The 27,917-nt window shown below is 40.8% G+C and overlaps 1 protein-coding gene across 1 annotated transcript in view; it reads right to left on the bottom strand.

Annotated features, from left to right (window-relative positions):
• Positions 1-27,917, bottom strand: part of SORCS3 (sortilin related VPS10 domain containing receptor 3) — a 566,298-nt gene that overhangs the window by 183,075 nt on the left and 355,306 nt on the right. The window contains exon 5 of the mRNA XM_046654523.1: positions 6,824-6,897. Coding sequence (XP_046510479.1) covers positions 6,824-6,897 — 74 coding nt within the window. The remainder of the gene's footprint in view (positions 1-6,823; positions 6,898-27,917) is intronic.

The following is a 27,917-nucleotide window of genomic DNA, read 5'->3' as shown; positions in this document are numbered from 1 at the left end:
TCTGTCTTCCTTAGTCCACCGGCTAATTACCATATGTAGCTTTTGTGCACTGCATTTTTCTCTTAACATTGGGATAGCTCTTCCAAGGCCAAGATGCAACCAGACATACAGCATAGGCAGTCCCCACCAGCAAAGCAGAACCTGGTTTCTACTTGCAAGCTGAGCTTTCACATCTCCCCTCCTGACCTTGCATGTATTATTTTGAATATAATGTATTTTTAAATTGCTGCACCATTATAAAACTGTAAGGAAGAGCTGAATTAAATATTATTTGTGGCATACCCTGGTTTGCAAAGGGCCTCTAAATCTGAGCCCTTATATGAGGTCGATGCCTAAATTCCATTACTTGAGATTGCAAATGACTGTGTTTGCAAAATTGTAGATGCACATTTAGAGGGAGCTTCAAAAATTCAGCCCATAATGTTAACTTTGTTTGAAAAGACCTTGATTTTCCAGGAAGCAATCTCAAGGCTTTTTGCCTGTAACATAACTCTATCTCTGTCGTGGATAATGCATTAATAGCCTAAGGATGACTCGGCATGTGGTTCTTAAAAATCATAGTCTAGGGTCATAATGAGTTCCTGGCTGCATATAAGGAGACCATTTTTGAAGCAAAACATAGGATACATTCCAGAACAGGCAAGATCTACAGAGTTATAAGTGAGGTAGGAGGTACAAGAAGATTCACTGCAGCCATGCGATCACAAGGTAATCACTCCCCATTTTCACCTCCTGCTTCTCTGTGCTATGTCCTTCACACCCATAGCTACTACCAGGCTGAGATGGGTAAGTCTAGGACCCAGATACATGGGATTTTTATGCCTTAATTGAAATTAGCACATCTCTGAATGGGCATGTGCACACTTGTCTCCTGCGTGTGTACACACATACACATTTGCAATCAACAGTATTCTCAGAAAACGAAATCCTGCCATCAAAATGTAAAACAGAATAGAATAGAATAGAACAAGGTCACACAACCTCACTATAGTAAGTAAGCCTCACTCAAGCTGAGGACAGGGTTCTGAGGTCTGTTTCTTAACTATAAACCCCATAGAATCTGAGCATCAGGAGGCCAGGAATGTCAGGACATCACGATATCTCCCTACTGCAAGGATACAGCTAAACCATAGGCAAAATGCAACATCTGGGTTGATACCAATGAAGGGAAAATGGATGAAGTAGTCTAAGACAGAAGCATTTACCTTATGTTCAAAAACAAGCAAAAAATAATGATTAAGGAGAAGTGTATTTGTCATCTATTCCTGTATGACAAATTACTATCAAATGTAGCAGCTAAAAACAACAAATATTTATTATCTCACTGTTTTTATGGGTCAGGAATCTGGGCACAACTGAACTGGGTGCCTCTGCCTCAAGGTCTCTCATGAGGTTTCAATCAGTGTGTTGGCCTAGGCTGCATTCTCCTATGCAGGCTTCACTGGAGAAGGATCTTCTCCCAAGCTCACTCATGTGATTATTGGCAGGATTCAGTTGTTCTTCATAGGAACTGAGCTGTTGGATTGAGGTCCTCAGTGCCTAACTTACTTTTGGCTAGAGACTTCCCTCAACCTCTTGCCACATGGGCTTCTCCACAGGGCAGCTCACAACATGACAGATTGCTTTGACCAAGCAAGCATAAAAGTGCACCTAAGATAAAAACCATTGTCTTTTTGTAACTGAATCTCTGAAGTGATATCTCATCATCTCTGTCACAATCTATTCACTAGAACCAAGTCAACTCAAAGGGATGGGACAGTGCAATGGCATAGTCTCCAGAAGACAGATCACTGGGAGCCATCTTGGAGGCTGCATACCATAAGGAAGAAGTAAACGTAAACTACAAATAGACATAGTTGTATATGTTACAGGTGGGGATAGACATTAGTACACAACTTTGATAATATTTTGAATGACAAGTATTAAAGATATTCAAAATGTGTATATTTTGATGTAATTATTCCCCTTCTAGTGGTGATTAAACCAAAAAGATGAATTACCAATTCCCCCTCCTCCATGTTCTAAGGGATGTGCACCTAAGGAACATTACACTGGTTTGCTGGGGGTGGGGTGAGAGTGAGACGGAGCAGTAAAGGGGAGGGGTAGACCATTTCATCTAAGAGCTATGATACTTGGGGAAGAGGGTGGAGGGTGTAGGTATAAGGGGGCTCTGGAAGGAGATGTGCAGTTGGACAATAACCCTCTGTGACTGAGAACAGTTTTAGGGCCCATGGAAGAGAACAGAAATGGGAGAAAGTAACTACTGTGATGATGAGGACTTTGGAGAAACAGGTATGGACAAAAGACTTTAGGAAGGCTTGCTGTGTGCTGTGTGATATAATGCTTCTCTGCAACTTCTTTCAAGAAAATGTTCCGTAAAAAGCTATATTGCTCTGAAGTGCTTTTGGTGTTGAATTCAGGTCATACCATTTAAATGTGACACTCTACTGAGACTGGAAAAAACACAATCAAGTTTTTATTTTGGCTACCTAAGATGCTGGTCCAAGAAAACAGTCCCAGATATTAAAGTCATATGAATAAAATATTAATAAAACTATTATTAATGATATTAACTAATGTGAAAATTTTCAATGTCCAGTAAAAATTAAACACAGTAATAAAGTATGTAGCTTTATATAATGAAGAGTTGCATAGACAATTAAAAATGATGGTTATAAAGATTTTATAATGACAAAATTGTTAGAACATTAAGGGGCGAAAAGGCAGATTATAAAAATTCACATGTAAGATGTTTAGGCTACATTTAAAAGAACACATGTATACCAAAAAAGACTAGGAAAAATGAGAACAAGGAAAGATTGGAAAAGAAAGATCACAATGGAAGGACTTTTAGTGTGTTCTTTTTCCATATCATCCATTTCTCCTCTAAAAGACATTTTCCTAGGACATCCTAGGACAAACCAAGAGGGACACATTTTGCTTTTTCATTCTTCCATCCCCTCGCTCATGGCCTTTCTGAAAAAGCAGAACAGAAACTGCCGGGACAACCATCACTATTAAATCTACAGTGAGTGGGCCATAAGCAATGTACAGTAGAGACCTGGAGCCCATTCTGACTCTCCCTATGCAGCAGCCACTCTTCAGCCTGCAACCAGGCATCATAACAGCTGGAAAGAGCAGTCTCCATGGGACCTTCTCCCTGCAACCTCTAAAGTGGGCTGATCTAGAACTTCTACTGCACCCACTGACTTCTTAAAGGGTTTCTTAGTCTCAAGACCAGTCATATTGCAATCCAAATACCCCCAAAAGGGGGATAAGAGTTAAAGTCCCTGACACCGTCGTACTACTTTATCAGAACACTCTCTTGCAGCGATGGCAAGGAAAAGGAATAAAAAGACCCTGATCTTTCAGGAGAGAGAATAATTAAGGGGAAGTTAGGAAGGAACAGACATTGGAGACATTCTTTCTCTCTCCCATGACACTATACAAGCCAATATCATCAGAGACTAGAGACCCTTAGAGCCAGTTCAGTTACACAGAGAACTCAGCAAGGCCCTGGATGCCTATGACCTCATTAAAAAAGATGCCCAAGGAGGGTGAACACTGAGGGGGCACAGTGAGGGGGCCACAGAGGTAAAACTGTGAACTACAAGTATTCACACTGGATGTGCAAAGAAAACAATCTTCCCACTGCAGAATGTTCCTGACTGTTACATATCTCCCAATGGAAGAGTGGAAATGCTATTCATTTGCAGCTCGGGAGGCTATTCAAAACAAAAAAACCCACACTTTTTCCCCATGATAGCTCTGCCCAAGCAGAGACCAGAAAGGGATTATGTTAGGACATTTATTCCACTTGTGTGCTCTCCCTGCAAATTATAATTGCTGAAGCTGCTGGGGTGATGAATGGGGAGCATAAGACAGATATGTTCATCTGCCTACTAACCAGGTATCAAATGAGTGAAAGGATCACATATAAAGAAGGAGTTTTCACGCCAGTTGATCCTATTCTTGGGGCATATGTTCGATGGCTGAGTCACTCTATAGTGTAAGAATCCTGGGTGACCTCTCTTGAAGGGGTTAGAACATCTGGAATGCATAAATAAAATTTTATCTCTAGATGAAGCTTTATTATTGATGTTAATAAATATTATGCCTTATGCCCTGCCTAACCCATAGGCATCGTAGTGTACTAAAGAGGAAATGGATAATAATGCTAGCACCTTACAATTCCCAGTGCACTTTCACAGCCATTACAGTGATCATCACCATAGATGAGAGAATAAATATGACGCACACATGTGGTCAGTTCTTCCTCCTGCATCCTTGGCAGAAATTACTCCTGTATCACAGTGGTCCTCCCACGCATTCCCTCTAGGCTGCTATTTTCTGTCAATTGAAGATGGTATGGGAGAAGAAATCTATCTATCCCTAGACATTTGCAGGCCTCCAAATTATAGATAACAATATTTGGACAATATTACTTCCGAATCACACGTTCATTCTGTCTACATACCGTAAGATGAAAGTCTTAACACCATCTTTCATTTCAATGTCCTGGTTTGGGGATGATTGCTCTCTCCCCGATGTTTCTCCACCATCCCCAATACCACCTCACTCTGCACTGTGTCTCCCAAAGAAGTAGTTTTAGGGCTTTTTGTTATTGATTTATTTGTTTTTACCACTTCATAAGAATAACGAGTCAACAAAGAGCAGAGGACAATAAAGTGAGCTTGAGATGTGGATTCTTGGCAGTAAATTAGACCCATTCAGTTGTTAGCAGAAGTCCATGGGCATACAGTCTCATCACGCATGGGATTCAAATGTGTGTCCCAGAAAAATGACAAATCACTTACGGGTCAGGCTCCTCAGAACTGCTAATAAATGTAGGACTTAAAGACTTATAATTTACAAATTATAAATCTGAAGTGGAGAAGTGAAATTGACAAGTGTTTAGTTGATCACATCTGATACTTTCAATAATCTTATGAAACTGATAAGACTACTGTTCCCATTACACAGATGAGGAAACCACAGCTTAAAGAGGTCCTGTCTCAGTCAACGTTGTGCTCTACCCAGAGAAATGCACATTTTGTCTTTTCTCAAGGAGAAGTGGAGTGAATATTTCCATTCCTAACCAATACGGGCCCCAACTCTTCAACATAAGTGGTTTAAAGCCTTAGATAGCCCTGGATTCTGTCATTGGGACAAAAGGTCTGCATACAATGAGCTCTTCCTCTGCAACCCCTGTGACACCTAAAAGAATAATCATGGCAATTATACATCAGAAACAGAGAAGTGATAATTACAAAAATGGAATTTTCAGTTACCACTTGGCTAGCCAGCACAGGCACTAACTTTTATATTTCCCCATGGGGGCATATATGAAAGAAGCACAGAGTGGAGGAGAGATGAAACACAATTATCAGAACCTGGGGATTTATTCTTTCTGCTACACAAAGGAAGAGGGTGGGCAGTCCGCAGCTGGAACATTCTCTTCTTGCTCTTTGCAAAACATAGGGAAACGCTGTCCCTCATCCACTTAATTTAATTTCCTTCAGAAACAATGACAAAGCTTATCCAGTCTATTGTACTTTCCTTCTCCATCAACTTGACTTCCTAATCGGCCAATTGCCTTACCATCTCAAGTTTGTTCCAGAAATAGCAGAGGGCTTTTTTTTTCCTCCTTTTTTGAGGTACTTGTGAGTGATGGCACCCTGAGAAACTGGTCCATCTTAGCTGAACAAAAGGTTGCAGTTATATAGCTGGAATATCAGAAAAATAAATATTTCCTTTTTCTGCCTTAGTCTATTGAAAAATCTTAATAGTTCCAAATACAGACCAAATAATAACTGCAATAATAGTTGCAGACTAAGTAGCAGTTGGTCCACAAAGGGCAAAACAACTGAGGATAGTTGAGGTGTTGAGCCAAGAGCCATACTCCCATACATTGTGAATTTTGGGTTTGTTTTATATGAAGCATATAATTAATCATATTATACACTTCGGTATTGGCTTCCTAATCTCTATTGTTTTGGCCATCACCTCCGCTAAAATGAAAGCAAGATACAAATCAGAAACATGTCACATGATAGCAGGGAAAAGTAAAAGGTAAAATTACCCTAGACCAAGTTTACCTTGTGACAACCAAGGTAAAAATGGTATGCATGTATAAAAGAACACCGATTAATAAAAACACTTTCTGATTAGGTGAGAGGCCTAATTTTCCATTTGGAACATGTATTCACTCTTACAAAAGGTTTTTCAAAATGGGCTCCACAAATTTCTGTTCTGAAGGACTTATCAGGTGTTGGGCAGCCTCCTTTACTCAGGGCTTCTCCGAGTCTTCAATATTGTAACGTGGATCCTGAGTCTTCAGGATGGTAGAGCTGGATAATTATTACTTAAAACCATTTGACCATGGAAATGCTTATGAAAGGAGAAGCATTTGGGGAACTAGTGTTCTTCAGAGTACATTTTATGAAATATTGCTTTTTAGAATAGGTACATAACATATACACTTTTCCTAAAAGAAGGGTGACTGGTACATAGCTAAGAGCATCTGGTCATGACCTCCTCATGCAGCTCTCTAGCTCAGTGCTTCTCAATCTTTAATTGCACATTAAATCACCAGGGACCATGTTCCCTGCAGATTCCTGCTCAGGAAGTCTTAATAGGGTGTTTGATTCTGCATTTCTAACAAGTCTCCTGGTGATGCTGATGCTGCTGGTCCGTGAACCACACTTTGAGTAGCAAAACACATGTGTCTTCAAGTGCTGAAGGTGTCCGGTATTGTCCGGAGTCCTATGCTATCTGATAATTCTTTGTCCAAGAGAGTGGTGAGTCTGCAGATGGGGCTTACCAGTAAAACCTGTTGGGTGTGATGCGTTCATGCATGAGTTGCCACCGTCTGCCAAAGTCCATGGAGCTGTAGAGCTGCAAAACAATGAAGTGAGGAGAGCATAAGCATCAAGGGGTACTGTTTAGTGTGAAAACATGTGTCACCCCTGGAGAAGAATAGTCCAACACACCAGAATGCCTAACACATCCAAGTAGACATCCATATTATCCAGATAAAAGTACATGAATATGACTGTGCTATGCTTATCATGGTGCCTTCTAATACCAAGAAGGTGCTCTATATACATCCAATTGACTGATACTTTTGAAGTGAGTGTAAATTCACTTCTGATGCCATCTATCATTCTCTCCTTTAGGGGTAAAGCTTTTAGGAAAATTACATCTTCTTTTTTCTTCAAATTCCATGAAGTCTTTAGTTACATCTAAAACAATTCATTAACATTTAAAAATTATTTGCTGAACAACTCCTGCATGGACATAAAGATAAGGAAGAGGTAGATTCTGTGCTCTTATGAAAAATAAGACACATATGTAAAAATGCTCATCAGCTGGGATCTGAGCCAGTGCTATATGTAACATATTGTACTCTGCCAGTTTTATCTCTTACTACTCCTATATGATCTAAATGAAATGGACTCTTCAATGCCACTAAAGATACCAGCTCATTTACACGCCTACATCTTTGCAAGACGGTAAGGATAAGGCCACTACTATGCCTAAGTAAAAATTCCTGATCCATGCGGGGTCAGCACAAGTGTGGCTTCCTCCACAAGCCTTTTCTAACCACATCGGCCCACTCATCTTTCTTCCTTCTCAATTCACTGCACCCATCTTTTGTTTCCATTCAGCACTTATCATGGGGTAATATATAATTACGTCTTTCAAATCTGTCTGTATTATTTAGTTGTTTATATTCCTTGAATATATATAAGTGTTCACACAATATCTGTTGCTTAAGTAAATAATTAAAACAGACAGGTAAGGATGAGTGTGGAGTTTATTTCCAATCAAATGCCTAGAAGTACAATATCTGAACCTGACTGATAATGGAATAAGAATAATTGAACCGTGTTGCTCTTTCACGTACACGTGAGCCTTCCAGGATCCCGAAAGGAAGGCAGGGCAGTTGCTGCTAAAGTAAACCCCTCTCTCAGGCTCTCAAGCATTCTCTGGTCTATGCAGGACGAGTTAACAACTCCCTCAATGGCACGGCCACCATATTTTCTGTCTGCCTCTAGAAGCTGTTCACACTAAGCCGTTACTGGTTGGTAGGCCTCTTCCCCCACTAGACTGGGAGTCATAAGAGCGGCAGGGATCAGGCCTTATTCACCTTTGTGTATCAGCGGTTACACAATGCCTGGCACATAACAGGTGAGTCCACAAATCTCCTATTTCACAGTTGATGAAACTTAATCTTGGAGAAGTTAAGTTTCAGTCAAAAGAACTAAGATTTAAGTTTTCTGATTAACTCATTAATTCACATCTCCTTCCATGGAATTATAGTGCCTAGTTTATAATGAGAATTCCACCATATTTATGTTTCTCCCACAAACTTTTCCAGGTGGGGAAACTGAGGAAGGACAAGTAGGTGTCCCTTAGGTTTATACAAATTGGATCAGGTGAAGTATATTCCTGTAATTACAACCCCAGTAGCTGCTCACCTGTAAGGATGTGCTGTCTGACACACCATACCCCAGGTAACTTTGCCATCTGTTAAGTTCTGAGTCCATAATCTTACAATCTTACAACCCACATAGAAATAATTTTTCATATGAACTTCTGGTAATTGCAAGAAGCTTTGAGGGACTTGCAAAAATCTGGGTCCATTTCAATTGAATTCAGCAAATACTTATTGAACATTGGCAGCATGAACTGCATTTTAAAAAGTCTCTTTTTGTCCAGTAAATGATGGGCATATATGTGTGTTGTGATACACTGGTATATATATATATACAAAATATATGTGTATATATTTTACACTCAAAATAGCCTTTAAGGTAGTCAAGAAAATATATATTAGCATTCTCATCTTATAGGTGAAGATATCCATGCTTAGTTCTACAAAGCAACTGCAGCAACTATATGGAAAGCCAGGATGTCAATCCTGATTTAGCTGATTTAGTTTGTACTATACCACAGCAACTCTACACCAACTCTCACAGTATTTATCCAAACTGGGCTCTCACTCCATGAGTAAGTAATAACTACAAAGTGAGTCCAATTCTGCACATGGGAAAAATAGGCACAACTATTCCCCATCACTTTTAGAGCCTTTTTTTATTCACCAACCTAGTGAATAAAACAATAGTAGCTCTACATAATTGAATTAGAAAGCACACAGAACCACATCCAACTCTTCAGGATGCATAAAGGGTAACCACTTACCGACTCTCAAATATACATGGCAATTCTCTATCCACGTTCTCTCCTGTCCACACCACCTATCTCCAAAGGCCTCACTCAAGGTAGATTTCTTCAGGAAGCCTCACTGTTCCATTTCTACCCCTGTTAATCTTTCCCATCTCTCAACTTACACATACCTGACCCTCAAATGTAGAAACACCACATCAAAGGGGAAAATGGGGCATAGGCTAAAGCCCTAGAAGTTGAGAGAAGAGAAAGATTAACAGGGGTAGAAATGGAACGATGAGTCTTCCTGGGGAAATCTACCTCGAGTGAGGCCTTTGGAGATGGATGGTGCAGACAGGAGAGAATGGGGATAGAGATTCTACTGGGTGGAAACAATAAGAACAAAGCTGTCAATATGGCCAAGGTCTTCAGCTTGGCTTGTGGGGGAGCTTTTAACAGGAGGGACGGATGTGATGACTGTTGCAGCCAAAAGAAGGTGGAAGTTGCCTGTCTGTCTGTCTATCTTTCCATTCATCTGCCTGTCTCTCTTTCTATCCATCCATCTATCTATTTGTGGATGTTTCTAAATCTATCTGTATATATATTTACACTGTGGAGGAGGTTGGGAGGAAGGAGAGTTTTTGTGAGGACCAGACCATCCCATTGGAAACGATATATCCATATATTTTATTGCAAGAACTGAGTTTCTCATGCGGAGTTTTAAGAAATGGATCACTCGCCTTCCCACGGCAGGTGTCTGAGGGACAGACGATCAGACTTAAGACATGTTTCCCGATTAAATATAGAAGAGACTGGTTGGAGCCTTCTATAACCCAAAGATATCAGACTCTGTCAGCCCTGATTCCAACCATAGGAAACAGAGCCCCAGATTCCTTCAAATAAAACCCAGCTTTATTGTGTCTGCCTCTTCTGTAAACTCTAGAGACAGGCCAGGGAAAAGCCATGAGGGTCACACTGACGCTGCTGAAGTCTCAATCCTCATGGGAAATTCCCAGTCCTTCTATCATGGAGGAACCGAGCAGTGGCAGAATGCCACCCACCACAGCTCCTGCTAAGGCTCACCCTTGGGAGAAGCATGACTCCTCTCATTTCATGTCCTTCCTAACAGAGAAAGAACAAGAGATCAGCTGCTGAGCTCATGCAAGCTTGTTCCACCTCCTGCCTCCCCCGTCTCTGGTTTTGCTTTTTCAGCTCTTCAGTTTGACTGATGGGGGAAAAATTAAATTGAATTCTCTGCCTAGAGGCTGATTCAGATGAACAGAAAGAGCAGGCTCCTATTCATTAAGGGCCTTGGGTTAGCTACCTTGTCTCTCAATCTACAGTAAGTTGCTAAGTCTAAAATGAATTTTATTCTACCATGAGCTGGATCTTTGCAGCTTCTCCCTTCATACATTTGTTCATCCAATTCTTCATTCATTCATTCATTCATTCCTGAAAATTGTATCAAGCAACTACTATGTTTTAAGCACTGAACTAAGTGCTGGGGTTACAAAGGCAAAAAATATGAACAGTGGAAGACAGAAATTCAGACAATTACACTGCCATGTAATATATGTCATAATATTCATAGTAATTATGTCTGCAATGGTAAGATTGTGGGCAACCGGTATTCTCTTCTTCTGGTTATTTGGATTTTTAAAATTATTGTGACCACGTATTATTTTAGTAATTAAAAAATTAAAGCTCTAACACTCAAATAAACATGAACAAAGGCAACCATTCAATAGTAAGTGTTAGAAGATTATTTAATGATGTGAAATGCTGATACATTATTTAAAATGTATTACAAAACACACATACATTGATGTGTTCAATTTTATTTAAAGTATTGCACAAACTTGAAACATGTTAGGAGGAAACATGCCAAAAGATTAGCAGTGGTTATCTCTGAACTGTGTGATTATGGGCAATTTATTTACCTTTTAAAGCTTTCCATCATTTTCAGATTTCTTTACAACAGATATATGTTATATTTCAATAGTCATACAATTCAATATAATTTCAATGGTAATAGTAATCTTTTCTTAAGTTTTATTCCACTTATATTTTACAATAATAATTTTCTAATTATAACGTATACATTATATTTATCTCTCAGACTATCTTTTAAAAGGCCAAGAATTAAAATTCCAATGTTTTCGTGAGGGGACTTAAATTAGACAAAGCAATATAGAATTTTCCACAAAGTGCTCTTTCACAGAGATTAACATAGATAGTGGGAATCCTGCCTTGGACAAGCAATGTATTAGCTCACATGGTGTTTATACAGTTCTGCATGGTTTCAACCCAATGTGTTTCATGCAACATTAAAACAAAGCATATTTTTCAAACAATAACATCTTTAAAAACACTTCTTGTATAAACAAAGTTATATACACGAGACCATGTTTTCCTTCATATCCCGTCTCATGATGCCCCCTCCCTGCAAAGATGTCATTTCTGGACTTTCACCAGAGAACAATCCAGACCCTTTCCTTTCCCTTCTTCTACTATATGTCACGGTCTCATAGCTCTTAACAAGCACGTATTCAGTAGCAGCACACACACAGAGCTCTAAATGAATCATCAGAACAGCTGGAAAATGTGAAAGAACACGCTCTTTTCCTTATTGATTCAGTTATTAGTTCCCTAATTACATCAGCCTGCCAGGGAAAAGCATTTGATAGCTGAAGAAATAAAGAGGCAATTTAATCCATGTAATATTCCACAGGAAGAACAACAAGTTGTATCTGAAAAGTTTAAGTTCAACGAATAATATGATTGCATTAGGAGGTTATGGGTTGAATTGTGTTCCCTCAAAAGATATGTTGCAGTCCTAACCCCTCACTACATCAGACCTTATTTGGAAATAAGGTCTTTGCAGATGAAATCAAGTAAAAACGAGATCAGGGTGGGCCTTAATCCAATATGACTGATATCCTCCTAAGGAGAAGTTTGGACAGACACACACAAATACAGAGGGAAGACAACGCGAAGACATTCAGAGAGAAGGCCATGTGAAGACAGAAGATTGGAGTGATGTATCTACAAGTTAAGGGATGTCAAAGACTGCTCGTAAATCACAAAAAGCTAGGAAGCAGCAAGGAAGAACCCCTCCGAGAGGTTTCAGAGGGAGCATGCTCCTATCAACACCTTGGTTTTGGACTTCTAGACCCCAGAATTGTGAGACAATGAATTTCTATTGTTCTATTGTTCTAAGTCACCCAGTTCTCGGTACTTTGTTACAGCAGCCCCAGGAAACTAATACAGGCATCTTACACCTACCACCAGGAGGAATAATGACAGATCTTGCTACATATTTCTGTTGTTTTCTTGTCTCCACTCCTAGGCATTTAGTTATAAGACCAGAAGTCTGGTTTAGGGCCAGATCATTGAATCTGTGGTTAAAAGCCAAACTCTCATTTGCCTATATTTCTCTGTTCTATGCATTTCCACCACAACCCTAAGGATATTTTCTAAGAATAAATATGAATTCATAATGACCATATGGCAGTAACCAGACATAATTAGAAGAGGCAACAAAATATACTTTTTATGGGAGCTTTTGGTGTTCCAGCCAGATTCCCTAAGCCAAGAAATATCCCATGTAGAGGGAAGGATGGTGTGGAACGCATTTATATGAAAGGTCTTTCCTGTAGGCAAATTCAAACAATGTATAACCGTCCTGATTTTTTTTCTCAAAACCTATGGAGTTTAGGCAGCATTCTGCTGAACTGTGGTCACGATGGCCTTGTCTTTCAAATAAAAGGAGGCTAGTTTCTGCTCAAAATAAGAAGGTCTCTGCACCTACTTCCTTGGTAGCCACAGAGGGAGCGAGAGGGCTTGGCTGGGTATGGAGGGCCGCAGGGAGAATACCCTGGGTTGTGGCAGTATTTGTGGTAGGCAGGAGAGACCCCTGAGTCACACGGCAGCAAAGAGGCCTTTCCAACATGTGCCTCCAGTTCCTTCTCAGCTATTCTCCAAGTAACCCCTCTGTTGATAACCAATGAGGACAACCCCACTCAATGTCTCTCTAAGCTCCCAGTACAGAGACAAGAGCTTCTGTCCTCAGCAGCCACTTTCCTTGGCCCTTGGGAGATATAAGGCAACTATACTGTAAAGATATTTATTAAAAGACACAGGCATTCACCTATGGCATTCTTTTGTAGAAGACATTTTTCTTTCCTTCCTGAAGATTTCTAGCCATATTTTATCTCTCTCAGATAGCTTACATCATTCATTCCTTCATTTAACAAATATTGATCAAATAGCTGTTAAGAACCAAGCACTGTTCTATGGGTTTAGGAGACATCAGTGAAGCAAACAGACAAAAAGTCCCTGCCCTCAGGGATCTTACGTTCCAGTGGAGATCAAGACCCCAAACGCCCTCAAGTCCACAGTGTGAATATGTGAGGAAGGTGTAAAAACAAATAGTATCACAGGTTCATTTTGCTGGCACTTAATAAACTAAGGAAGTTTCTTTGATTACCCAAGATTTTCCCCATTTTGTGGAAACATTTGGCCCTCTAGGCTATCTTTCGTTTTCCTCTTTTTGATAGAGACACAAGTTCAAAAATATTTCATTTTCCTCTCAACTCCAAGGGAAACAGGGTGCACATGTAGTGATGTTTGGCAGATGACATTTCACCACAATGCTGGAGAGAAACAGGGAATCCAGGGGGCTCATGCTTACCTGTCCTTTAGCTGAATAGGAGAGCTGATCCCATGTGGTCAGGCTTTATAATTTTTCAAGAGAACCTGAAAATTCAGACTGCTATGGAAAATTTCCATATTTTTCTATTTTGGCAAAAAATTTAAAAATCTAAAACCTGCTGCAGGGCAAATAAGACATGTCTTGATCCAGATGGCCAGATGCTTCCTAAGGACCACCAATTTGTGATCTAAATCTTAGTGCAGACATACAACTGCCTGAAGGAGAGAATGGGACTGTTCGATCTTGAAGTAGGGTTGCCAGACTTAGCAAATAAAAATATAGAATGTATTTTGTTGTGGCAGTATTTGTGGTAGGCAAGAGAAAATTTGAATTTCAGATAAAAAATGAATAAGTTTTTGTGTAAGTATGTCCCATGTAACATTAGGGATATGCTTATATTTTCTTAAATGCTGTTATTCATCTGAAATTCAAATTTAACCAGGTGTCCTGTATGTTATCTGGCAACCCTACTTTGAAGTCTCTCTCATTCCATTTCTGAGTTTGGATTGTAAGATACATCTCCTTATATTATGCTTCTTTGTTTTTGGACATTGGATGCCACAAGGCAAATAAAAAAGTTTCAGAATTATTGTAGATACTCCCTGTAGTCAATTAATTCAAACCATTTCACTCAGGATATTTAGTGTTAATTGAGCACCTTGTGCATAATGGTGCATAATGATACAAAGATTAATAACACAAGGTTCCCTGATGTTCTGAAACTCAAAACCTAGATGGGAAGACAGACACGTCAACAGGTAAGTGCAACACAACACAATGAGGCCCATGCCCACGGAGGCAGAGGAGTGCTGGGAGAACCCAAAGAAAGAGTGGTCTGTTCTGCTGGGTTGGATGCTGGGCCATGAGCTGAGTCATAATGGATGAGTAGGAGTTAGCCTAAAGGACAAGTTCCCCCAAAACACTGCAGCTAACAGAGGTGAAAAATGCTGGTCATTAGGAAAGATGTTGGAAATCAAACAGAAACATTATCTCATCCTCCTGCAAAAGTACAATTCACTTGGCGCTGGATCAGTGTACATTGTTCTAACTGCCACATCTAAAAGAAGAAAGAGCAGAGATGGGAAAAGATCCAAACAAGGTCATCTGAAGGAGTCAAGAGGAAGAGGAGGAAACAATCCCACAAGAGCGTGGGTGTGAGGATAAAATGAAGACACAAAGATGGGCTGTGAGAATGAAGGCTGTAAAAGCAGAGAAGCGTAGGTAGATACATACTCATTCATCAAATTTCAAAACACTCTCCCTTGAAACCTAAAAGAAGCAAGATTACAGCACCAAAAATGAATAACTACTCTTAAAAGCAAATTCATAAAATGCATTACTATAAGAAGTTGGTGAGAGAGGCACAGGATCCTCTAAACAGTATCAAACACCATTTAAGACTCAGTGCCTCTCAAAGTTTTCCATCAAAATATCTCCAATACCCAAAAGGAACATGGCATCCCACTAGGAATCTGAAGGTTGGATCTGAAGAAGTCTGACACAAGGGCAAATATTTTCAAGTCTCTAATTCTCACCCTAAAACTCCATGGATATTTTGTAGTCTATTCTATGGTATATCTGTGCTCATAATAAAAAAATAAATTTCTTAGAAATCTTCCAGGGAAGTGGACCCGCCAGAGATAAACTCTCTATCTATCATCCTCCTTTTTCACCACTGCCCCCCAGCGGTGTATTTTTGAGCCCCAGTTTGAAGAAGAGTGGGAAGTGACACCAAGAAGGTCTGATCATAATTAGGGACGAGGTGACTCATTTAACTGTCTCAAGTGTGTTGTGTGCAGGGTGACTACAAGGGGGGTTACAGTCATTTCTTGGGGTGTCTGTGACAGCTGGAATCCTGGACTGGATTCGAGGAGACACGCCATGGGCAGGGTTTTCAGTTAAGTCTCCTTAATTATAATGAACAAGAGAGAGGAAACCCTGTAGTTTTGGTGATGCCATCCTTGCAAGAAAGCGATTCCATTAGACCCCATCAGCTAAAACAGCAAGTCTCATTTTTGCCATGGCTTTTGTTTGACTTTGAGGATAGTCAGGAGGCTTATCTTCTGACTATGCCTTCAATTTCAGAGTCCACGTGTATATTTGGATAACCAAAGGCTTCTATTTCCCAACTCTGTGTCCTACTCCCTGCTAGAGGTGCTGGTGCCTCTAAACGCCCATTTGAGAACACAAGGCACAGAGGATGATTGCCCCCAAAGTCCCCAGTGCCCACCCCACAGTACAGAGTGCTTTCCTCCAATTGGGCATGCAGAAACTGGCTCACAATGATGTTGATGTCTACAGTCTGTCAAAAGGTGATGCCATGTCATTTCTCACCTGCCTTTTCCTCCTTTCCCCCTTATTTTCCAAGTTTCAGCCACACTGGTCGGCTTCTGTCTTCTCAAACATGCCATGGACTCTCCAGTCTCAGGGCTTTTGCACATGCTGTCCACTCTACCTAAAATGCCCTCCTCCCACTCCACACTTCTCCCTCTTTCCATTCATGTACAAAATGCTACTCATATGTCAGGTATCAGCAGAAATAACACCTCCTTAGGGAAGCTCTCTTTGGTCCCCTCCTGCCCTAGATGGCACTAGGTCCACCTGTCATCTGTTCTCAGGCCCTCTATTCTCCTATTTCATAACATTCACCAAAGTATGAAACTGTATATCTGCGTAATTATATTATCGATGTCTGTCTTCCTTTCTAGGTAGTGGAGATCGCTACTTTAACAGCACCAAGTGCTTAACACAGTGCCAGGCATAGGAGAATAGATGCTCAATAAATATTTGCTGAATAAATACGTGAATATTCCTTTTTGAGTCTTTTAACTTTCTATTCTTTCCACCTGAAAGGCCTCCCATTTCCTTGAAATTTGTCTAACGTCTACTCTTCTTTCAATATTAGTTCAAATTATCTCCCTTCCATGAAGCCATTCTTGCCCACAATTAGCCAAAAAAGGCAAGATTACAAGAGAAAAACTGAAGAACTACTTTCAAAAGCAAATTCATAAAATTCATTATTATAAGAAGTTGATGAGAAGGGAAAATCATCCTATAAATAGTATCTCTTTTCTCATATTTAATACCCAGTGTCCAAACAGATTCTAATAACAGGTTTCTCTTATAAGTTCTCACTTTGTTTTTATTTAATTCATCCAAACACTGATCTAGTCATTCATTCACTTATGCATCTAAACTTCAGGTAATCTCTTCAAATAGATTAGAGGCTCCTGGTTCAGAGGAAATCTGAAATCTTGATCCTCCAACAGAAACTACCACTGGGCTGCCCAAAAACACAGAATCAGAGAATACTAAACTTTTATAGGTGAGAGTGGCCTTAGAGATAATCTGGACTATTCTTTTTACCCATAGGGAATCGAAGCCTCAGAGAACCTAAGCGAATTGCCTAGTGTCACACAGCTAGTTATGTACGAAACTGTAATTCAAACCCAGGGTCCTGACTCCTACCACAATGCTCTTTTTACTGTACTGTCCTGCCTTTTTTGTAAAGGAGAAAAACAAGTTAATATAACCTCACAGTAATAAGCGTTCATTTGGGCATGCCATGCATGAATGACACTATACCTTAAATGCATCTAGCACTTTTATTTACAGATCATTTTCATAACTCATTTTATCTTCTTTTATATTGAAGAGTATTTTCTGAGTTAACAGTCACACAAGACAATCTTACAAACAATTTACATAGTATTTAGCAAAATCCATTCTTTTTTCTCCACAGTCCTAGTCTCTTGACCATTTCCTTTGTAATCAGATTCTATTCATTTTTATACATTATGATTCAGAAATGACTCATTTTAAGCAGTACCCTTTGAACATAAATGCTAGTATTCCTCCATGAGCAGACTTTATTTGTTCTGACTCACATCAACCTCGCCTTTACCCATATTTTCTCTCTCTTAATGGTTTTGGTTTCACATCACATCCCATTATTAACATCCACTTTATTACCTACTTTCCTGGCCTTTTCACTGCGTCCAATTTGTCCTTAACTCTTTTCAAAGTTCAGATTTGTTTTTCTTTCCCAAAGGCCTGAATCTAAGAGGTGGGTAGAACTTAAATCTTTCAGTTTTAGGTCATTTATTTAATTTAAGTAACTAGCTCCAAGTATCAAAACAATAAGACTTGCCTTCAATTTGGATGTAACGAAGACTTTACTATCCCGACAGTAATGAAACACCATTTGCAACACATCTCCAGGTGGACATTTACATATGCTCATGAGTTTAGTATTAATATATGGCCAGAAAATCTAAGAGTTCATTCAACTTAAGATATTAAAGGAAAAATAGGTTGTACTTCAAAGGCTATTCTTTCAGAGGAATAAGGAAAAAAAGAAACGAATATTTTATGAAGGATTTGCCCTGACAGATATTTTTGTATACATTGTCTAGTTTAACTGACACAAAATAAACACTATTTGATAGTTATTTCTGTCCACACTTTCTGGAGGAGAACACAGAGACACCATGGGTGTTATGAATTTGCTCTAGACCCCAGAGTAAATTCCAGGATCTCTGATACCAAAACCAACGTTCATTTCAAAACACTTGGCTACCAGTGAGAAATGAGTGTTTTCAAGGAAACAACCTGAATTGTGAGAGAGCTCAAACTATATCCTACGAGAAATATTGTAGAAACTTGGGATTACTGGCACAGAACATTGGCCAATGGGCAAAGAGTTTTATAAGTGTTTCAAATGTGGAAAAAGTAGTTCTGTGGAAGGACAGTGATACTTTCTTCTGTGCCGCATCAGAGGGCAGAAGCAGGACCAAAAGGTGAAATCTAGACCGAAGTAAATATTGGCTTGATGTGAAAAATAATATTCTAATGGAAAGAACTCCCTGAGGCAGGAAGAGGATGCCTGTCATGGTAGCAAATCCTAGGAGTTATGGATGTGTCTGAATAGAAGATGGATGAACACTTTGATTAAGGTGATACTATCAGGAAATTAAAGTGTCAGATGAGGTTTAAACCAATGAGTCCTCGGTCCCTTTAGACAGATGATTTTTGATTCTTCATCCAAGAGCGATAATCCTAGGAATAGAACCCAAGGGAATATTCACTACTGATGCTCTCTAAACATGTGTAAAAGCCGGCAGATAAACTTTTTTAAGGCACTGTGGTGTTGTGGGGAAGACCCAGGATTCTATGTGGCAGGTTTTCGTAGATTCATTCAGCGCCCCCGTATCTGAGACCTTTGGAAAGGGATTTTCAACTCCTCTCCTTGAGAGCTAGAATTTAGCTCCTCATGCTGTTGTTTTGGCATCAGAATGTAGTGGAAGTGATAGCATCCTAGTTCTGAGTTTAGTCTCTAAAAAGCCTTGGACACTTCTAATCTTTCACAATGCTGTCACCCCCAGGTGAACAGACCTGCTGGTCCATCTTGCTGGCAGATTAAAGACCACGTGGAAGCCATCTCAGACCAGCATATAGCCAGCTGAGCTCTAAACATAAGGGAGAGCACAGCCAAGGTCATCACAGCTGCCCTACCCAACCATAACTGACCATAGACACATGAGTGAATCTAGCTGAGACCAGAAAATTGACCCAACTAATCCATAGAGTTGTGATCAATAATGAATGTTTACTGTTTTAAGCCTCTAGGTTTAGGGAGAGTTGGTTACACAGCATTAGCTAGCTGCTACACAGATCTAGTTTCAAGTCTTAGATCTATCAATGACCTACCTGGGCTGTTTTGAGCAGGACTTCAAATTACTCAATCCCAGTTTTCTTATATAAATATGATGAAAGGCTTTCTCCAGAATAATGGCTCTCAAATTTCAAAGTTATCCAGATGCCTTGTTAAAAATGTGCATTCCAGGCACCCTTCCAGAAATTCTGATTCAAGAGGTCAAGAATGGAGCCCAGAAATCTGCATTTTAACAAGCTAGCAGATGATTCTAATGTAAATGCTGAGCGACCACACATTGAGCAACTTTGTTCTTAGGGAAGCTTAGAGACTTATAACTAAGCTCATCACCCTGATAACTAAGCTCATCACCCTGTCTTCAGTCAACCTCTACTTCTATCACAGGGAGACAATGTCCAGTTGTATATTTGGGGTTCCTTAGACATGGGAATATCACAAGATTGCTCTAGGGTCCATGAGAGAAGAGTGACTTGACCTTAAGTCAAGCATGAGCCTGGGCTGGCCACTTCAAAGGGTGGGGGAGGGAGGTTCCAAGAATACCTACCTTACAGGGCTATGGTAAGATTAGGGAGAGCAGACACCTTTTCACTCCTGGGAACTCACGCCTAGCTCCATCACAGAAGCCATGGCTTTGACAAAGGAAATGGGCAGGCTGTTTCCACTCAAAACCATTCTGTCCAACTGCCAATGCTGGAACACAATTAAATAGCAAAAAGCATAGCTTCAGCTAAAATGCATAGTAACAGCTGGACCGTGTTCCCTGAAAGCACAATGCATTCATTATACAGATAATTAGACTTCCCTCTAGATAAAAAAAGGGATATGGTCCGTGCATTAAGCAAAGGGAACTTACTGCAGCCTCGCCAGCCCCTGCCCAAAGATCTCAAACAGCACTGATCCCTGGGTTCTAAAATGGACTGGCGTGGGGGCAGGAAGACAGCAACTGCTTTGAGGTTCTTTTGCTCATGGCTTTAATGATCTAAATCAGTGGTTCTAATCTCTGTACTAGAATTCCCCGGGAGTTTTAAACAATACTGATGTCTGGGCCCCATCTCAGAAAAATTTAATCAGAATCTCTGGGAATAGACTACCTGGGCACAGGTATTTTTAAAGTTCCCCAGGTGATTCTAATGTGCACACAAGGTTGAGTACTATTGGCCTAAATCAGAGGTTGGCAAAGTATGACCTACTTGTTTTTGTAAAGAAAGTTTGATTGGAACATAGCCGTACTCATTCATTCAGACTTGAGTTACTGCAGCAGAGATCATATGTCTGGCAAAGCCTAAAATATTTACTATTCAGTCCTTTACAGAAAGTTTGGCTATTACTGCTCTTGCATACTGATCTCCAGTATCAGTTATGGGGGCGTGACAGAAAAATTTTATCCTGAGTGCCTCCTGGCTTGGTTTCACAGCCCGTCGACCTATTTATCCAACACCAGTAGCCTAACCTACATAATAATAGTAATAACTGTCTAACAAGTACTTATTAGTCAGGCACTAGGTTAAATGGTTTGCATCAATGTATTTGAATGCTACAACCACTCTGCAGAAGAACTCTGGTTATCTTCATCCTACAAAACAGAGAACAAAGCTTTGGAGAGGACTATGTCACTTGTCTAAAATCAGACTAAGTGTGGAGGTCAGATTCAAACCAGGTTGTCTGATTCCATGGCCCATGTGCTCAATAACCACACAAGCTGAGATTCACAACATGGAAACTGGAGCTTCTGAGTCAGACTGCAGTGTGAACTAGGGCAGGCCACTTGCACGGGTGGGGTAGGAAGGTGTAAAAATACACACCCTACAGGCCTACAGTAAGACTAGGGATAACATGACACCCACTAAAATGAAAATGTCTGGCAGACTGAAATTATTACTTTGTCAGATTTTTGCCCTCAGACATCCTTGACAATATTTTGCTAACTTTATTCATTTATAAAATCACTTAGTAATTTAGTGAACACCTTCCACGAGCCAGGTATGGTTCTAGGTGCTAAGGACACAGCAGAGAGAAGATGCTGGAAAATACAGGTTGCCTAATATATTGCTTACGGCCCATTTCTCCCGCTACGATGCAAACTCCATGAAGGGAGGGGTCAGCAGGCTTTTTTGCTTAGGGACACTTGACAGCCTCTCACCACTGCACTTGGGGGCCATTTTAAACAGTGAAACTGCCAAAGAAAAGCACAAAAATACAAAAATTATGGCATAAAATAGACCACAGAAAGGACAATTATTTACAGTACGAGAGCTAAAACAAGAAGGCAGAGCGTCGCTTTGTTCAACCTCAGCTGAGAACATGCAAATCAGGAGAATTAAATGTTTTGCCACTCAGCACATATCCATGAATGCCCACAAAAACATTGTGAGTATTGATTTGGGGGTTACAAATAAATCTTAGTGAGCAGGCAAATTTACAAATAGAGAATCCACAAATAATAAGCACTGACTGTATAATGTCACACAAAGATAACTGCTGAGAAGAAAAGGAAAGCAGGATAAGGGGACAGAGCGTGACAAATGGTGCTGTGTTTGTTAAGGCAGTCAGGGAAGATCTCTCTGAGGAGCTAACCTTTGAGCAGAAACCTGAATGAAATGAAAGGGCAGGTGATGCGAACATCTGAAGGAGAGTGACCTCGTACGGAAGAATAGTCAGGGCAGAGGCTCTGAACTGGGAGCATAGGCGGTGTGGTTGAGCGACACGCCAGGCGAAAGTAGCTGGAGCACAGTGAGCAAGAGGGAGAATCATCAGGAGATAAAGGCAGAGAGAAACCAGGGACGACATCACGTAAAAGGCACATCTGCCCTGGACAGGATATTGGCCTTCTATGCATGATGGAAATGTCCGGAGGCATTTGAGGAGAAGGCTACCGTGTTCTAAGGTTTGAAGGTCACCAGTGCTCTATGGGGAGCAGAAAGTGTGGGAGCTAAAGGCAGAACAGAGGGACTAGAGGAGAGAGGACCACAGTCCAAAGAGAGGGGTGGTGGCTTGGACTAGGGTGTGACTGATGGATTAGGGAAGGTAGAGGGATTTGTGAAATATTCTGGAGGTGTCACCAGTAAGGTTTGGTAATGGAATGGCTGCGAAGTCTGAGAGTAAAGCAGGAGTCTAGATACCTCTGAGACTGCGGACTCTGTCAACTGAAGAGTGGAGGAAGATGAGAGAAATGATTACATTCAGGATCTATTTTGGAGGTAGACATGACAAATTTTGCTGCTGTATGGTAGTTGTTTTGAGAGAAAGAGACGACTCCAAGATTTTGAGTTTATAGAAAAGGGTATTTACTGCAATTCAAATGTGGAAAAGGAATGAGTCTGGGGGAGCGTCAAGAGTTGCACGCAGTAACTTATTTTTCTTCAGCTCTGTGTGTGTGTGAGAGAGAGAGAGAAGAAAGAAAATTACAAAGAAGTAATAGGTACTCATGGAATATTTATCAATTACCTATTGTGTATGCTCTGCTAAGCCCTAGAGATAAAGCTGAAACAAAACACAGCCACCCCAGAGGAGCTTGAAGTCTAATGGGGAAACAGACAGATCAACAGGTGATTATTGAAAAAAAAAAATCTCAATACAGGTTCTGAAGCCAGAGAATGGCAGGCAATGCCCAAGGCTGCACAGAAAGAGCACTGCAGTGAGATCCCAAAATCCTAAGCTGTAGAATCTCCAATCTCTTCAAAGAAAGAGCCAGGAAAGATGCTTTTGCTGGTCTCAGGAACACACAGTCAGGAGTTTTCAGCTCAGATGGCCCAGCTGCTGATTAAATGCAACTACGATCTCCTTGGGAAAAGGCTTCTAGAAAGCAAGCCAGGCAGGCCCACAGTCACTGTAACATTAAGCGCTACATAAATGTCTTCTTGCTCAGAGCACAGCCCACGGCGGTCAGGACCAGCACCCCCACACACATCATTCCACCTGCTGAATTTGTCTCCAGATGTGCCCGTTGCTTTTAAAGTGTAACCAAGAGCAACTCTTGGAGACAGACGCCCACAAAACTAAAGCCCTTAAGCAAGGGAACTGCCTCCACAGACAAGCACCACAGGAACTCCTCCGAGGTCTGAGCATCAAAAGCAGGTCTCTTGAGGAAAATCCCTGTTGAAGGCAGGATGCTTTTCCCTCTGTGTTGGTTCCTGCCTCTCTCTCTGGTCCCAGTGCTGACAGAGACAAATCTGAAAAATAAGACAATCCTTTCCCTTAGTCCCCTCAGTACAGCTGTTAGAGGCTAGCATTTTCAAAAAGAACTTACTGTAGAAATCCAAGAGGGAAATAAACAAAGAAAACATAAAAGCTGTAAAATCACTGCACTGGCAAAGCAGAGGCCCCTGACTCTACAATAGCTGAGACGGTTACTGACCAGGCACACACGCCCTGCTTTGTTTCATGTTCTGTCTGACAGCTCCGCATTCAGAAAATGTCTCTGTTTAATTTTTAAGCAGGCAGCTGCATGCACGTACATTTATACAAACTCCTTGGCTGCTTCTCTTCTTGATAAATGTCTGGAGTGGAAGCTTTGCTCCAGTGGAGGTTTGGGGGAAAAGGAGTGGGTATTAGGGTTGCTGAAGCTCCCTCGGGCAAACAATGCAAAATTCACGTTCCTTCTAGCATCTAACAGCAGAGATACCAGTCAGACAAAGACTAGATTCTCCTCTTCTCCATCTCCCCTGTCCCTACTCCCTCCCTATTTCATGAAAACTTAGCATTTCAGGGCTGGGAAGGTCCCATGAGACCAACGCTGGTGTCCCCTTTGAAGCCAGTAACCCTGACAGATGGGCTTACATTCTTGCCTGACTGTAGAGAGGCCCCACAACCTTGCAATGCTGGCATTTCATTCTCAAAGAACAGCGAAAGACAACAGTTGAATGCACTCCCAGCCACGTCAGCTGATACAAGAATAGGAAACTGAACACAGCTCTTTGAGGAAAATCAGGAAGATCACTCACAAACTCACACAAGGTCTATCAATGTACTCCCGCCCAGAGTTTAGTTTTGTGTTATTGCATATCACATATGGAGGGTGAATCATAGAGATGTAGATGGCCTTTCTGCTGTTTTGTTTTCCATTTTGACTTTAATGTTACTGTACAAAGAATGCTAACACTGACGCCATGACAGAGTCAAATTACAAAGATGAAAATAATTAGGCTGGGAAAGGGGAGGCTGGCTTCTCCCTGAAATGGAGCCTTCCCAGCTCCTGCCTGCCTGGGGACGCGCACTGGAAATATTCTGCGTGTGTTCTTGCCTTCCCATTTACAACTGGACTGTATGGTTTGAAAATTTCTTGCTTTTTGTCTCCCCCAACCCCCCACATTCTATTCCTGTCCAAAATTCATAATTTTGCCAGGAAATTTAGAATTTATTTTCCATTTCTTCCGCATTGCATTGCTCAGCAAATACAGAGATGCCTCAGACTGATTTTCCAACACCCTCCACCACTGTCCCCAGCAAGGGACAAAAGTTCCTCTTGGACCCATCATTTGGATGTGCTCACTCTCTGTGGCATGATTTATAGAGAGGCAGCCTCAATTACAATTTCTCTCACTCCTTGCCTTGACAAAATGCTGAAAATACAGAATTGCCAAGATGGCACGGTACACAGCCTCCGACTCAAACAGCTTTCTGCCGACAGCCCCAGGCACCAAAAAAGCCGCAATGCCAAAAACAACGACTCAATCCATCATTGCCAAAGAAGGGAAGACTGGGAGCTGTTTGCCTAACTCAGAAAGGTGGCCCCATCACCACAGCTCTCCTCTCTGCAACCAACACCGCGACTCTGCTCCCTTTCTTCTGGCTGGGAGCTCAGAGGCAGCCACTGTTAAGGGCCAAGCAATGTCAGAAACAGCAGCCAGCTGTTTGGGAGATTAAAAAATAAATCTGCCTATGTGCTTCTATTTCCAGCCCTTGTTTACTCACAGTAATAAAATAATAAAAGCAGTGACCGAAATGAAAACAAATAGACCATTTATCTACTGGCTTTGGTTTCACTTTTATTCTGTTGATTTGAGACTGGTGAGAATTCCAAAAGTGTTTGACCAAACAGGCGAGTTTTCCGAAATAGCCTACCCCAGTTCTCCTACAGGAAAACGAGCCTGGCGTTGGGGGAGGGGGTCACTGAACGTGTCATTGGTTGGTGGAAGAGGGAGCACATTAAAAACCAGGTCACTCTTGGACAACGTTCCTGCAGACACTTCTATCTTTTTTTTCAATCCTGTCTCTTCTAAAGTCTTTTTCTGACAGACTTAATGATCTTCATGGCACCTTAGAAATTATTGTTTTAAAAGCTCCATGTTTGAAAGAAGTACTCGGAGGAATTAACTGTCATTTCTGGCTTATCCAGTCTACTTTCAGTCTGTTTAACTATAGACACATTTGCAGTGGCCTTTCTCCAACTTCCCAGTATGTCCAGAATGGTTTTTTGGGTAAAATATCCAAGAGGTCATCTCTTGACAATTGGAATATATTGCATTGTCTTAATTATTTAAATTAAGAATTTTTTAAATTAATAGACTTTACTGTTTTGGAGTAGTTTTAGGTTTACAGACAAATGAGTGGAAAGTACAGATATATAGAGTTCCCATATATCCTCTCACCTCCCCACCATTACTGATATCTTGCATGAGTATGGTACATTTGTTACAATTGATGAGCCAATATTGATACATTATTATTAACTAAAATCCATAGTTTACATTAGGGTTCATTCTTTGTGATGTACATTCTGTGGGTTTTGACAAATGTATAATGACATGTATCCACCATTGTCATATAATACAGAAACTATGTACGCAGTATGATAGTTTCACTGCCTTAAAAAAAATCCTCTGTGGCACCAGCCCCATGGCCTAGTAGTTAAGTTCACGTTCTCTGCTTCAGTGGTCCGGGTTTGTCTCCCGGATGTGGACCTACACCAGTCATCAGCAGCCATGCTGTGGTGGTGATCCACATACAAAATAGAGGAAGATTGGCACAGATGTTAGTTCAGGGTGAATCTTCCTCAGCAAAACAAAACAAAACAGACCTCTGTGTTCTACCTATTCAACCCTCCTTTCCCACCAGCCCCTGGTAACCACAGATCTTTTTACTGTCTCTGTAGTTTTGCCTTTTTATCCAGAATGTCACATAGTTGGACTCATACAGTATGTAGCCTTTTCAAACTGTCATCTTTCACTTAGCAATTTTTCCAGGTCTTTTCATGGATGAATTGTCTTTTGTGTTTTTATTTGTTTGCTGGAACTAGGAGCTTATAAACACAAGGCTGGGACTAGGTGGCTTGTAAAATTGTAAAATGTCTCCCAACTTCCTCCTCTTTTAACTGAAGCAGATCAGGGACACCAAGAAAAACCAGTCAAACAAAAGCTCAAGCCTTCTTAATACTCATATTGAGGGTAAAACCACAAAGATGCATTTGACATTACCCTGTTTGTGTTTAGAGATACGTCAAGTGAGTCAACCAAAATTATCCCATTTCAGGGAACATTACTATAATTACCAGTTATTAGAATTATTCATTATTAAAATGGGAATGTGTCAGAGTCCAGACAGGAAATAAAAGAGTGTTTGAACTCTGTAAAATAGCACAGAAGAGACAGTCTTTCAGTTGATTGGTTAATTCTATTTTAGCGTACATACATGCTGATGGATCAAGCACCAGCTGATGAACGTTATCTGAGAATCTAGCAATGACAAGGCTTTGTGCAATGCAATTTGGGCGTGTGGATGTCCCAGATACATGTCCCGCACATTAGCAGCATAGGATCTTCTGGGGTAGTGTGATACTTGCAATAATTACTACAATGTTAGAAACTATGTGCTGGGGCTATGGGAGGTTCAGATGATTAGTGTCATGGGAGCTCAGACAAGGAAAGGAGATCCTCTCTGACTGGGTGATATGTGAGCTGGTAGTCCTTCAGGAAGGACAGAAAGTCATTCACAAACAATGGCACAGTGACAGGACAGCATGAAGAGGATGGGGGTGATGGTGATGGTAACGTACCCCCTACCTTCCTTGGTGCAGGAATCTCCACACCGATTTACTATAACCCAAAACCCTTCTTATTTATATGATCTGCCCATCCCCAACATGCACATGAGATAAACCTGGCTTGTAGGGTTTGCATAGGGAATCAGAGGGCGATGCCTTGATGATACAAACTGTGGAAAGGTTGAATTCTGTTTACAAGCTTGTAATTCATCCTGACAGCAAAGGAGAGCCATTGAAGATGTGGCAACTCCATTTGGAAGAAACTATCCTTTATGGTCAATGTTTATAAGGCCCTTGCCTTAAAAGATTCTCTTTCCATAAAGAACAAATCCCATGTCCTGGATATCTAGTAATAGGTAAATATGGGCAGCCCCATGGAT

The sequence above is a fragment of the Equus quagga genome, chromosome 2, assembly GCF_021613505.1.
Source record: "Equus quagga isolate Etosha38 chromosome 2, UCLA_HA_Equagga_1.0, whole genome shotgun sequence".
NCBI lineage: Eukaryota > Metazoa > Chordata > Mammalia > Perissodactyla > Equidae > Equus > Equus quagga.
The sequence above is the reverse complement of the archived record's forward strand: the minus strand, read 5'-3'. Positions and strand labels throughout refer to the sequence as shown.